The 13,647-nt window shown below is 51.6% G+C and overlaps 1 protein-coding gene across 1 annotated transcript in view; it reads right to left on the bottom strand.

Moving 5' to 3' along the window:
* Positions 1-13,647, bottom strand: part of HCFC1 (host cell factor C1) — a 465,140-nt gene that overhangs the window by 103,350 nt on the left and 348,143 nt on the right. Inside the window, exon 22 of the mRNA XM_029609928.1 lies at positions 6,281-6,399. Within this exon, the coding sequence (XP_029465788.1) occupies positions 6,281-6,399 (119 nt within the window). The remainder of the gene's footprint in view (positions 1-6,280; positions 6,400-13,647) is intronic.

Below are 13,647 nucleotides of genomic sequence, written 5' to 3'. Positions count from 1 at the left end.
TAGTTTTAAACATATTGTATGGCTCTCATGGAATTACATTTTAAAATATGTGGCGTTTATGGCTCTCTCAGCCAAAAAGGTTCCTGACCCCTGCTTTAAACCATGAACTGGTAAATTGAAAATGCAAAACAGTGCGATAAAAAGATTGCTCTTATATAGATATCTATCAAGTAGATACTTCCGGTGCCTAAAAATTCTGATAGGAAGCCAAAATCTGATAGGAGACCACTCATTCAGCAGTGCTGTGGAAAAGAAAGGAACAACTTCGAGCGGACCTATAAACAGTAACAGTCAGGGCGGGAGTCTGGACTGATCCGTGGTACTACAGGAATGAAAATTAGCAGGTAAGAACCAATGTTCCTTTCCCTGTACGTACCCAGATCAGTCCAGACAGTGGGATGTACCAAAGCTTTCCCCTAAGTAGGGTGGGACCGAGATAGTCCCGCTCGAAGTACCTGCCTACCGAAGGAGACAAAAACTGGTGCCTGGACATCGAGACGATAGCGGCGAGCAAAGGTATGCAGCGACTTCCAGGTAGCAGCCCTGCAAATCTCCTGTGGAGACACCAACTGACTCTCCGCCCAAGAGGTAGCCTGCAAACGCAAAGAATGGGCCTTCAAGCCCTCCGGAACCGGCCAGCCTCGACAGATATATGCTGACGCAATCGCCTCAAGCCACCTAGCAATAGTAGCCTTAGAAGCCTTATTTCCTTTATTGGGCCCGCTCCACAAGACAAAGATGATCAGAGATGTGGAACTCGTTCGTGACCTGTAAATACTACAGGAGAACCCTCTTGACATCCAGCTTTCGGAGGTCCCCGACCGGCATGTTGGCGACATCCTCTGAGGAGAAAGCCGGGAGCTCCACGGATTGATTCACGTGGAAGGAGGAAACAACCTTCGGTAAGAAGGAAGGGACTGTTTTAAGAGAAACCCCGAAGCAGAAAAACGCAGGAAGGGTTCCCTACAGGACAAGGCTTGGAGCTCAGACACTCTCCTGGCTGAGCAAATGGAGACAAGGAACACTGTTGAGGGTCAGGTCTTTAAGGGTTGCCCGCTGGAGAGGCTCAAAGGGCGCCTCACAGAGAACACGAAGCACCAAATTAAGGCTCCACGACGGACAAGTAGCCCGGACGGGCGGGATCAAATGCTTAGCACGCTTGAGGAAGCAAACAATATCAGGATGGGCTGCCACTGCATAACCATCAACCCTTCCCTAGGAGGGAACCAAGGGCCGAGACCTGCACCCGCAAAGAGCTAAAGGACAAACCTTTCGAGAGGCCACTCTGAAAGAAGGAGAGAATTTGAGACACCGAGGCCCTGCGTGCCGGGACACGGACTCGGAACACATTCTCAAACACCCTCCAGACCCGGACATAAGCGAGAGAGGTAGAAGTCTTATGTGCCCATAACAACGTGGAAATAACTTCCTCCTTATAACCCTTCTACCTCAGTCGCTGCCGCTCAAAAGCCAGGCTGCTAGACAGAAGAGATCCGCCAGATCGAAATATATGGGACCTTGAAGCAGAAGGTTGGAGAGGTGACAGAGGCGCAGCGGACCCTCTGTTGCAAGGTTTACGAGGTCCGAGAACCATGGCCTCCGCAGCCACTCCGGAGCCACCAAGATGACTGGGTCCTTGTGAAGTTCTATTTGTCTGAGAACCTTTCCCACTAGAGACCAGGGTGGGAGACGTAGAGAAGAACATTGCGTGGCCAGGGGAGGACTAAGGCATCCACGCCTTCCGAGCAGTGCTCCCGCCTGCGACTGAAGAACCTGGGAGCTTTTGCATTTCCCAGCGTGGCCATGAGATCCAAGTGGGGAGCCCCCCACTTGCACACAATCAGGCGCATCGCATCTTCGGACAACTCCAATTCTCCGGGGTCTAGATGCTCGCGACTGAGAAAGTCTGCTTGAATATTGTCCTTTCCCACAATGTGGGAAGCCACCAGCCGATCCAGATGACGCTCTGCCCAGGAGAGAAGCTTGCTGGCTTCCAATGCCATCAGACGACTCCTGGTGCCTCCCTAGCGATTGATGTAAGCAACTGTGGTGGCATTGTCGGATAGGACTCGTACCGCTTTGCGATGTATCAGAGGAAGAAAGGCCTTGAAGTGCCAGATGGACCGCTCGGGTCTCCAGACAATTTATGTGCCACTGGGATTGTACTGGGGACCATAGTCCCTGGGTAGACTGATTCTGAAACACCGCTCCCCAGCCAGAGAGACTGGCATCCGTTATAACAATGATCCACTGGGGAGTCTTCAGGGGCATCCCCTTCAGAAGGTGGGAGAGTGAGAGCCACCACTGCATGCTGGTTACGGCAGAGTCGGAGAGCGGTAGTGGAGCCCGAAAGTCGTCCGAGACCGGCTTCCAGCGGGACAGCAAAGCTTTCTGTAATGGATGCAAATGCGCAAAAGCCCAAGGAACCAAATCAATAGTTGAAGCCATAGTGCCCAGGACCTGAAGGTAGTCCCAGGCCGTGGAAACGGAGAGGGACAAGAGATGACGTACCTGATCCATGAGCTTGAGCACCCGGGCCTCTGGCAGTAACACCTTGCCCACTCGGGTGTCGAAGCACGCTCTCAGGAATTCCAGGACCTGGGAGGGCTGAAGGCTGAAGTCCACTATCCACCTGAGGGAGGTGAGGAACGTCACGACTCTGTTGACTGCTATCATGCAGAGGTTCTCTGATTTGGCACGAATAAGCCAGTCGTCCAGGTAAGGGTGGACTAGGACTTCGTCCCTGCGGAGGGAGGCCGCAACCACCACGATCTTGGTAAAGGTGCGCGGCACGGTGGCAAGATCGAACGGAAGTGCCCGAAACTGGAAGTGTTGACCCAGGATGCTGAAGCAGAGATACCTCTGATGGTCATGGCGGATTGGGATGTGCAAGTAAGCCAGAGCGAACCGCTGCTATGACCGCCTTCAGGGTCTCCATCCGAAAATGGGGAACCTTGAGGGCCCGGTTGACTCTCTTGAGGTCCAGGATGGGCCGGAAGGAGCCGTCCTTTTTGGGAACGATGAAGTAGATGGAGTACTGGCCGGAGGCCGGATCCCTGTTCCTCCAGTGGCACAGGGACTATGGTTCCTGCAACCGGGCCAGAGTCTGACACACCACTGGATGCTTTCGGCTCCCACAGGGACAGACGACCACCTAAGTTTAAAACGGAGGAATGGGCCGGCCGTTATCTCGTTTCGAGGACTTTGCAGAGGAGTCTTGCAGGTTACCATCTCGGAAGGGCCACTGGCCATGAAAGGACTGAGACCACGGCTGAGATCTAGCGGAAGCACCCCTCTGGAAGGAGCCCCGGCCTGTTATGCCTGTGCTGACTTTGGAAGCGAGAGCGCGAAGGAAAGAAGGACTTAGTCTGTTTAGGGCTGTCCTCAGGCAGCTTATGAATCTTGTTGTCTCCTAAAGATTTAATAAGCTGTTCCAGGTCTTCACCAAAAAGCAACTTACCCTTGAAGGGAAGCGTGCCGAGCTGCGACTTGGAGGAGGGGTCTGCAGCCCAATTGCGCAGCCAAAGAAGCCATCTGGCTGAAATCGCTGACACCATGGCCCTGGCCTGCACCCGGAGCAAGTCGTAGAGGGTGTCAGCCCCATATGCCACCGCAACTTCCAGCCGATCAGCCTGTTCCACCTCTGCAGACGGGAGGTCCTGGATGCTGAGTAATTGTTGAATCCACCTGAGGCTTGCTCGCTGCATGAGACTGCTACAGACTGTCACCCGAACTCAGAGAGCAATGACTTAAAAAATCCACTTGAGATGTAGTTCCAGTTTGCAATCCTGAACATCCTGTAGCGCCGTGGCACCAACCATGGGGATGGTGGTCCAGGCATTGGTCAGGCAGGGGATACAGCTTATCCATTACCCTGCCCACCCGAAGACCCGCTTTGGGGGGACTCCCATTCCCATAGGGGGAGTTGCATGAGCATGGGGTGGAAAGGGAAGGTATGTGGAGGAGCCCTGAATCCCGCCAGGACCAGGTCCACATTCCCCGAGACAGCGGCACCGGTGGATTCCTCAGGAGGGTTATCAACCCCCAGCTCATCCAGAACAAAAGGAATGAGCGGGTCCAGCTCTTCCCTCTGGAACAATCTCAAAACCCACGAGTCGACACCCTCTATTGGGGGATTGGCGAGCAAATCTGAGTCCGTATCTGGATCTGTAGGAGGAGGCTGGGGAGGGTCAGGGGAGGTTGGAGCGCTCGGAAGTGTCCTGATCCGGCTGGAACCATGGGAATCTGGGGCCCCAGGGAGGATTCCTTCTTTTTCTGAAGGCTGGCTAAATAAGATTTGTGCAGTAAAAGCACAAGATCTGGTGAAAAAAGATGCTGGGATTTCCCGGGTAGTGGGGGAGGGGGATTAGGGGCAGAGGAGTCAGGCACACGGGGCTGAGATCGGGTGGAGAAATCGCAAAATCGGGCTCCCTTCCCCCCTGAGGCTCAGAATTTGCTGTGATGTCTGAGCCCAAGATGGCAGCCGTTCCTGCGGTTTTTAGCAAGGGAGCCAGCCTGGAAATGCATCGGGGAGTCCGACCCCGGACCGCCAACTTTGTTGGGGTCCCAGAGGGTCCCTCACCTCCAGGCAGGCAAGGAAGCTGAGCACAGGCTATCGTGGGAGAGCCGCATATCAGGCTCCCCGCAGGCAAGACAAGCTGCCGATCGCGTCATGGGAGGAAAAAAGTGCTGCGGAGAAAACGAAAGTAAGCAATAACAGCTGAGCTGGGGTGCAAATGGGAGCGAGAGCAGGAGAATGAACCCTGCACTGCTCTTTTCTCTTATTCTCGGAGCAACTAAACATGGGTGAGGCAGAAGAGCTCCGTCTGGCTTCCTTGACTCTTTATAATTAAATTTTTTTTTTTTTTATAATAAGCAAAATGTCAGTGCAATGGGGCCCGAGGCAAAGCCTCCTGGGCCCAAGAAGTCAAGAGGGGGAGTGACTGGACCACCAGTATCGCCCCAAGCCAGCAAGAGTCACCGGGCAAAGAGTCCTAGGCTGAATTTTCAAGGGTCAAGCCCACCTAGGACCCTATAAGAGCCAGGGGACAGAGCTGTCTCCCTGAAAGATCACAAATTTTGCCCTGAAAAAAATAACTTTTTTTTTTTGATATAGGAATTTGGCTGGCAATACTTGCTTGATCCTGAAGAAAAAGTGAGGAGAAGCACCCCACGGAAGAAGAAAAACAGCTAAAGAAAGGGAGCCGCAGGTTGAACTGTCTGAATCTGCTGGAGACAGAGAAATACTGAAGAGACGCCGGGGGGGGGGGGGGGGGGGGGGGGGGGGGGGGGGGGGGGGGGGGGGGGGGGGGGGGGGGTGGGCGGGGCTCTGTCCTGATATAGGATACCCTTTCATTTTTTCTCTGTCTCCATCTGCTGGACAGAGGGCTCAACCCACTGTCTGGACTAATCCGGGTACATACAAGGAAAGGCCTGGATCCCCTACTGGCACAAATAGGCCCTGGCCACGGCCAGACATTTTGTGAAGACCCATATTGCGGAAGCCAGGTCGAATGGGAGCACATGGTATTGAAAATGCTGATGACCCACCACAAAGTCACCTCTTGTGACTTGGGAAGATTCCGATGTATGCATAAGCGATAAATTGCATATTTGTGAAAATTTGTTCTCTAGGAGCCAAAATCCTGCTCAACCAAGGGAAGCAAACCCATAAGCTATTGCCCTTTGAGAGGTGTGGGCAAACATTTTCATCTGGGATCTCATTACTGGCTCTTGTTTGTAAAAGGATCGGGAGGGGGGGGGGGGGGGGGGAGCCCACTTGAGCTCCTCAGGCAGAGATAAAGCCTCCTTAAAACACACACTCACGCACACTTTTCTGCATCTTTATTTGGATTTCTGGATCGCCTAAAGCAAACACTAGGCGATGCACAGAGAAAACGAGCATAAAAAGTTATAACAGCTGCAACACAAAAAAAAAATACATAAAATGGGACCAGCTCAACAATGTCACTAAAAAGGCTGTGATTCTCTGTCTCCATCTACAGGCAGGGTGGTATAAACTCCGCATCTAAGCTGGTATAGCAGGATGATCTTATTTTCTTTGCACATTTCACTCTTACAGCAGAAATATTCACTAGCTCAAAACAACTCAGTAACTTCCAGTGTTAATTATATATAATTCTGATAGTCAAGCACTACGCTTTCCAGTGTTTTTCTGCCTTGCAGCCTTCTTCAATCATCCTTTTATTAGTAGAAAAACAGGTTCTAGTTCTGAAGCACAGAGCCTGGGAGAGTAGGCTAGAGCTAAGAGATTACTCACCGTAGCTGTGGACTCAATGCCATTGGCTACTTCAGTGAGCGTTGCTGCAGCTTGCAGTTTGGCAGGGCTAACAACCATTACAGGCTGTGGGGCTGCGAAAGTATTGGATGGAGCTAGACCTAGTGAGGAACAAAGAAAAAAAAATTATATGGAGATAGATCTCCCTAACAATCCTCAGGACTCAGCCACCATTAGCTATAAGAGGACACTGAGGGTAACTGCTTAATGGAGAAATTACTTACCTAATAATTTTGTTTTCTTTAGTTTAGACAGATGACTCAAGATCAGTGGGTTTATGCTCCCCTGCCAGCAGATGGAGACGGAGCAAGCTGACATCACAGTATACATAACCCTGCAATGACCCCAGCCTGCCAGTATTCTCTTCAAAAGCGACTAGCAAAAAACTTTATTTTTATATTTCGCTTTTCGCACTTCTTTCACCACTTCAAAGTGGATTACATTCAGGTACTGTAGGTATTTCCCTATCCTGAGAGGGCTTACAATCTATTTTTGTACCTGAGGCAATGGAGGGTAAAGCGACATGCCCAATGTCACAAGTAGTGGGATTTGAACCCTGGTCTCCTGGTCATAGCCTACTGCTCCACAGTAACCAGAACTGTACTCAACCAACCATAAACACTGCACTCACATAAGATTCTAGGTACTCCAAGCTATGGACTGGATGAACACTTACCAGAAATCCCATGGGACCCAGAGCCCCACAGGACGACCATTGACATACTCATGTGGCAGCTGAGGGCAGGAAGCTGAGTCCATCTGTCTATACTAAGGAAAACAAAATTATCAGGTAATTCTCCATTTCCTAGCATGTAGACAGATGAACTAAGGACCAGTGAGATGTACCAAAGCTACTCCCCAACAGGGTGGGAGGCTGCCCGCGGACCAGTCAACACCACACGTGCAAAGGCTGCATCCTCCTGGGCCTGCACATCTAGATGATAAAACTTGGAAAAAGTGCATAAGGAGGACCACGTCGCAGCTCGGCAGATATTGACGGGAGACGACAAACTAATCTCCGCCCATGACACTGCCTGAGCCCTCGTGGAATGAGTCCTAACCTGAGTAGGCAATGGCTTTCCAGCATCCACATATGCTGCTGTAACCACCTCCTTTAAGCCAAGGAGCTATGGTAGCCCACAAAGCTGGAGTGCCCTGCTTACTCTCACCATGGAGAACAAAACAGGCGATCCGTCTTTCAAAAAGACTCAGAGACCTCTAGATACCGCATGAGAAGACGCTTATCAACCAAGAAGTACAAAAGGCAAAACTCCTCCACATTCCTGACCTTATTTAGGGATGGCAAGGAGATGGACTGTTTCAAATGAAAGTCCGAGAGTACCTTGGGCAAGAAGGAGCATGCAGCTGTAACGCCCCCGGAGTCATCCGAAGAACAGCTCCTGGCAAGACAAGGCCTGGAGCTCAGAAATCCGTGGCACAGAACACACAGCCACCAGAACACAGACTTCAAAGTCAGTAACCGTAAGGAAAGGCTACGCAGTGGTTGGAATGTAGGGCCCGCCAAAAAGTCCAGCACCAAATTAAAGACGCCAAATTAAAACTCAAGGGAGGCCTAAGATGCTTCACTCCCTTCAAAAAATGGGCCATATCAGGATGAGACAACAAGGAAACACCATTCACCGGGCCTCAAACAGGCAAGAGCCACAACCTGCACCTTCAAGGAATTTAAGGGTCAAGTCTTTATTCAATACATCCTGCAAAAAATCCAGAATGAGGGAGATCTTAACTGAACGAGGAAGAACACCCTGCTCCTCACACCAGGCCTCAACTCTCTAAACCTGCACGTAAGCCAAGGAAACTGAGAACTTGCAAGCGTGGAGAAAAGTGGCAATCACCGCAGAAAAATAACCACGCTTTAACAGGCAAGCCCTCTCAACAGCCAAACCATAAGACAGAATAGAGTCGGATCCTTATGAAGAACCGGTCCTGCTGAAGCAGATCCATCTGCGGTGGAAGACGAAGGGACCACAGATACCTGGGCCAGACAGGCGCCACCAGGAGTACTAGCTCCCTGTGGCCTTCGATCTTGCGAATTATCCTGCCCAGCAAGGGCCACAGAGAAAAAGCATAAAACAATCTGTCTACCGGTCAGACCTGTATGACAGCGTCTATTCCCAGGGACCACAGATCTCTCTTGTGTCTTTAGAAGCGAGGAACCTTCACATTTCGAGAAGTCGCCAGCAGATCTAGGATGGGAAAGTTTCAGTGATCCACAATCAACTGAAACACCTCAGCAGACAACACCCATTCTCCAGGTCCAGATTCTCCCTGCTGAGAAAGTCTGCTCTTACATTGTCTTTTCCTGCAACATTGAGAGGCAGAGTTCATCCCCAGATGACCTTCCACTCATTCCATCAGCTGGTCTATTTCTTGAGACACTTGCTGGCTCTTGGTTCCTTCCCTGGCGATTGATATAGGCCACCATCACTGCGTTGTCAGACATCATGCAAACCTTTGATTCTGCAGCCTGTGGCTAAACTGCAAGCATGCCAGCCATACTGCCCAGTCCTCCAGGCGACTATGTTCCAGCAGGACTCTTCGGAATTCCAACGCCCCTGGGCTGTTAATGCCAGACAGTGAATCCCCCCAACCATGGAGACTCGCATCTGGTGTGAGTACTAACCAGGCCAGAGAGGACAAGGGAACTCCCTTTCTCAGATGATTCTCCTGCAACCACCACTGGAGGCAGAAGCAGATTTCCATTGGCAAGTGGAGCCGACCGACTTAATCCTAAGACTGCGGGTTCCAACAAGATAGCAGAAAGTGCTGAAAAGGACGCATATGCGCTCTTGCCCACAGCAGCACTTCCAGTATAGCTGCCATCAAACCGGGTACTTGTAGGCAGGACCACACCACACCATCAGGCATATGGTGTTCATCATCTAACGCGCTTGAGACATCAATCTCTGGATCGGAACTTTCGATAGGAGAACTCTGTCCCATCATGTCGAACCGGACCCCTAGATACTCCAACGTCTGGGATGGTTGAAGATTGCTCTTGGTCAAGTTCACCACCCAACCGAGCTCCTGCAATAAGGAGATCACCTTGTGTGTTACCAGGGGCTCTCTTCCTGAGATTTGGCTCAAATTAGACAGTCATCCAAATACAGGTGCAGATTCCTTTCTTTTCGCAAGGCCACTGCCACCACCACCATAATCTTAGAAAATGTTCTGGAAGCAGTGGCAAGACCAAAAGGCAATGCCTGAAAATGATAATGGCACCTCCAACACCACAAAGCGCAAAAAGTGTTAGTGTTCCAATCGAATAGGAATATGAAGGTAAGCCTCTGACAGATCCAAGGAGGTCAGAAATTCCCCCGACTGCACTGCCATTATTACAAAGTGTAAGGTTTCTATTCGAAAATGAGTCACTTTCAAGTGACGGTTGACTCTCTTGAGATCTAATCTGTAACAGGTGTTCTCACAGGACAGCAGGATGTTAGTCCTCACATATAGGTGACATCATCAGGATGGAGCCCTATCACGGAACACTTTTGTCAAAGTTTCTAGAACTTTGACTTGGCATACTGAGCATGCCCAGCATACCACCAACCCTGCATCCAGCAGGGGTCCCCCTTCAGTCTCGTGTATAGCAAAAGTACGAGCAAAAAATAAAATAAATCGTAAGCGAACCCAAATCTGCGGGGTGGCGGGCGAGTTTCGTGAGGACTAACATCCTGCTGTCCTGGGAGAACACCTGTTACAGGTAAGCAACTCTGCTTTCTCACAGGACAAGCAGGATGGTAGTCCTCACATATGGGTGAATAGCAAGCTGAGGTTGCCCGAGTAATGTACCAAAAGCACCCAAAGACGTGCAACAGGCACAACAACAACGGTGGGTTTGGCTAGGAGGGCATCCTGAAAACCCCAATGGGTTGCTGGAAGGAAGTTGGGATTTTAAGCTGAGAAATTGCGTAGAACAGACTGGCCAAAAATTGAATCTTGCCTGCCAGCTTTGTCCAGGCAATAATGAGCTGCAAAGGTATGGAGAGAACTCCATGTAGCAGCCTTACAGATGTCAGTGAGAGGTACCGAACAGAGGTGCGCTACTGATGTCGCCATTGCCCTTATAGAGTGCGCTTTAACGCGTTCCTGCAGTGGAAGGCCCGCTTGCTGGTAGCAGAAGGAAATACAATTTGCTAGCCAGGAAGAGAGGGTTTGTTTTCCCACTGGAATTCCTAGCTTGTTTTTATCTAATGAGACAAACAGCTGGGTAGATTGCCTATGGATTGCAGTGCGTGCTAAATAAAAGGCTAGGGCACGTTTGCAGTCCAAGGAGTGCAGTGCTCGCTCACCTGGTCTGGTGTGAGTGAGGTCTCGGAAGAAAGTAGGTGGTATGATTGATTGATTTAAGTGAAATTCAGACACTACCTTTGGTAAAAACTTAGGGTGAGTGTGAAGTACCACTCAATCATGGAGAAACTTAGTGTACGGTGGGTATGTTACCAGCACCTGCAGCTCATTAACTCTGCGAGCAAATGTTACCACTAGGAGAAATAGTACTTTCCATGTGAGATAACGTAGCTCGCATAAGTGGAGAGCCTCAAACGGAGGTTTCATGAGCTGTGATAATACCACATTAAGGTCCCAAACGGGGGCCGGAGGACGCAGTGGGGGCTTTAGATGTAGTAAGCCCCTCAAAGCGCGCCACTAGGGGTTGTGTCGATATCAAAACATCTCCTATACCTTTATGGAAAGCGGCTACCGCACTGACATGAACCCTAATGGATGAAGTTTGTAGACCCCACTCTGACAAGTGCCAGAGGTAGTCTAGGAACTTCGCTGTGGGGCAAGTAAAGGGGTCTAAGCCCATTGATGTGCACCATAAGGAAAACCTCTTCCATTTAGAATGATAAGATTTCCTAGTAGAAGGCTTTCGTGAAGCTATGAGGACTTGGGTTAGAGAGTCCAAAAGGTTGAGAGGTTGAAGAGTTAGCTGTCAAACAGGCCTGGAGGTTGGGGTGGCGTAGCCATCCATTGTTCTGAGTTATCAGCAACGGGTCTGCCCCCAGTCGAATTTGTTGATGGACGGAGAGGTCGTGAAGGATGGAAACCACACCTGCCTAGAAACTTTGACAAAAGTGTTCCATGATAGGGCTCCATCCTGATGTCACCCATATGTAAGGACTACCATCCTGCTTGTCCTGTGAGAAATGGAATATTGCTCCATACTTTGAGACGGTGGCACAGGAACCACAGCCCTCAGTCTGCAGAGCCTTTGAAGCATGAATTCCACTACTTCCTTCTTCTGCAGGGAGTGGCAAGGGGACGCCATGATCACATCCCGAGGAATACTGCGAAATTCCAGTGCATACCCCTTTGCGTATCACTTCCTGCCTATGGACTGCTGCCCGATCCAAATAGAAAGCGAACTCTCGCTAGGAGTCCATGGTGTGGAAAGCAGGTTCCCCCAGGAGGGAATGAGGCCATGGGAAGGATGATGGACTGGTTGATGTGGAAAGCAGTCACCACCTTAGGCAGAAATTTTGGATGTGTACGTAGCACCACACGATCATGGAAGAACTTTGTTTAGGGAGCATACGTGACCAGGGCTTGGATCTCACTGACCCTGCGAGCGGAAATGATCGCCACCAGGAACATAACTTTCCAGGTAAGGAACTTCAGGTCACAGGACTTGAGAGGCTTGAACTGATGCCGCATTAACCTTGCCAGGACAATGTTGAGATCCCACGGGGTAGCTAGGGGTTGAAGCAGGAGCTTCAGCTGAACGAGGCCCCTCATGAAGCGCCAACAAGAGACTGGATCGAAATGGATGCACCGGCACTGAGGTGTATGTGGTCCGAGCTGGTTTGAAGGCCAGACTTGGACAGATGCCAGAGGTAATCCAGCAGGCGGGGGACTGGAAAGGAGAACGGGTCAGTCCGTGACCACTGCACCATATGGAAAAATGCTTCCACTTTGAGCTGTAAGACCTCCGGGTGGAAGGTTTCCGGGACTCAATCAAGATCCTGGAGACACCATTTGAGAGCTGCAAAGGCTGGAGGATCATGCGCTCAACATCCACGCCGTGAGGGCCAGGGCCCAGAGGTTCGGGTGGCGCAGGGTGCTTTGGTTCTGCGATATGAGGTCGGGAGCTGTCCCCAGCAGGACAGGTGCGCTCACAGACAGGTCCTGGAGAAGAGGGATCCACCTGGATCGTGGTCCCCCTCCTGTCCTTTTGCAGTTTTGTCAGATTTCTCAAGAGGAGTGGGATAGGGGGGGGAACGCGTACAGGAGACCCTGCCCCCAGTGAAGAGAGAAGGCGTCGCAGGCCAAATGGCCCTTCCCCGGAATCAGGGAGCAGAATCTTGTGATTGGGGGGGGGGGGGGGGGGGGAGAGGCGAACAAGTCCATGTTTGGCGTGCCCCAGCAACGGAACGAGTCATCTGCCACCGCAGGTTTCAGAGACCTCTCGTGTGGCTGGAAGGACCGGCTGAGGCGGTCCGCCAGGGTGTTTAGGTGACCCGGCAGTACGTGGCCCGTAGATACATCCCTCTGGAAAGGGCCCAATCCCAGACCTGGATTGCCTACTGGCAGAGGAGGAACAAGCCCGTGCCACTCTGCTTGTTGATGTACCACATTGCCACCTGGTTGTCCATTCTGATAAGGATGACCTTGGAGGACAGCCTGTCCTGGAAGGCCCACAAGGCATACGGGATCGCCCAAAGCTCCAGGAAGTTTTTCTGGCAGCGAGGCCACAGTCCAGAGGCCCCGAGTATGCAGGCCGTCCGTGTGGGCCCCCCACCCCTGAGGTGAGGCATCCGTGTTGAGGGTCATCTAGGGCGGTGCGGGCTACGGGAGTCCGGTTTCCAAATTGGGGAGGGCTTCCCACCAGAGCAGAGAGAGAGAGGCAGAGAGGGTCCGGACCGTAGTTTTCAGGTCCTGGGATGCCTGCCGCCACTGGGACTGCAAGACCCACTGAGGGTTCCTCATGCGGAGGCAGGCCAAGGGGGTCTCATGGATGGAGGCTGCCATGTGGTCCAGCAGGCGGAGCAGTAGACTGGCCAGCACCCTCCTGCTGTTGCAAACGAGGGCGGCCAGTGAGGAGAGGGCGACCACCCGGTTCTTGGGCAGGAAAGCCTTTGCTTACGCCATGTCCAACCTGGCGCCTATGAAGTCTAGCCATGGAGATGGACAGAGATGCGACTTGGGGAAGTTGATGACAAATCCTAACATCTGCAAGGTCTGAACCGTCAGGGCCAGTGCGTTCAAGGCCCCGGAGCAGGATTCGCTCTGGATTAGCCAATCGTCCAGGTATGGAAAGTCATGGACCGAGCGATGCCTGAGGTAGGCAGCCACCACCGCCAAGCATTTGGTGAAGACGTGTG

This window comes from Rhinatrema bivittatum, chromosome 1 (genome assembly GCF_901001135.1).
Source record: "Rhinatrema bivittatum chromosome 1, aRhiBiv1.1, whole genome shotgun sequence".
NCBI classification, from domain to species: domain Eukaryota; kingdom Metazoa; phylum Chordata; class Amphibia; order Gymnophiona; family Rhinatrematidae; genus Rhinatrema; species Rhinatrema bivittatum.
Note: the sequence above shows the minus strand (reverse complement) of the source record. Positions and strands in the feature narration are given on the sequence as shown.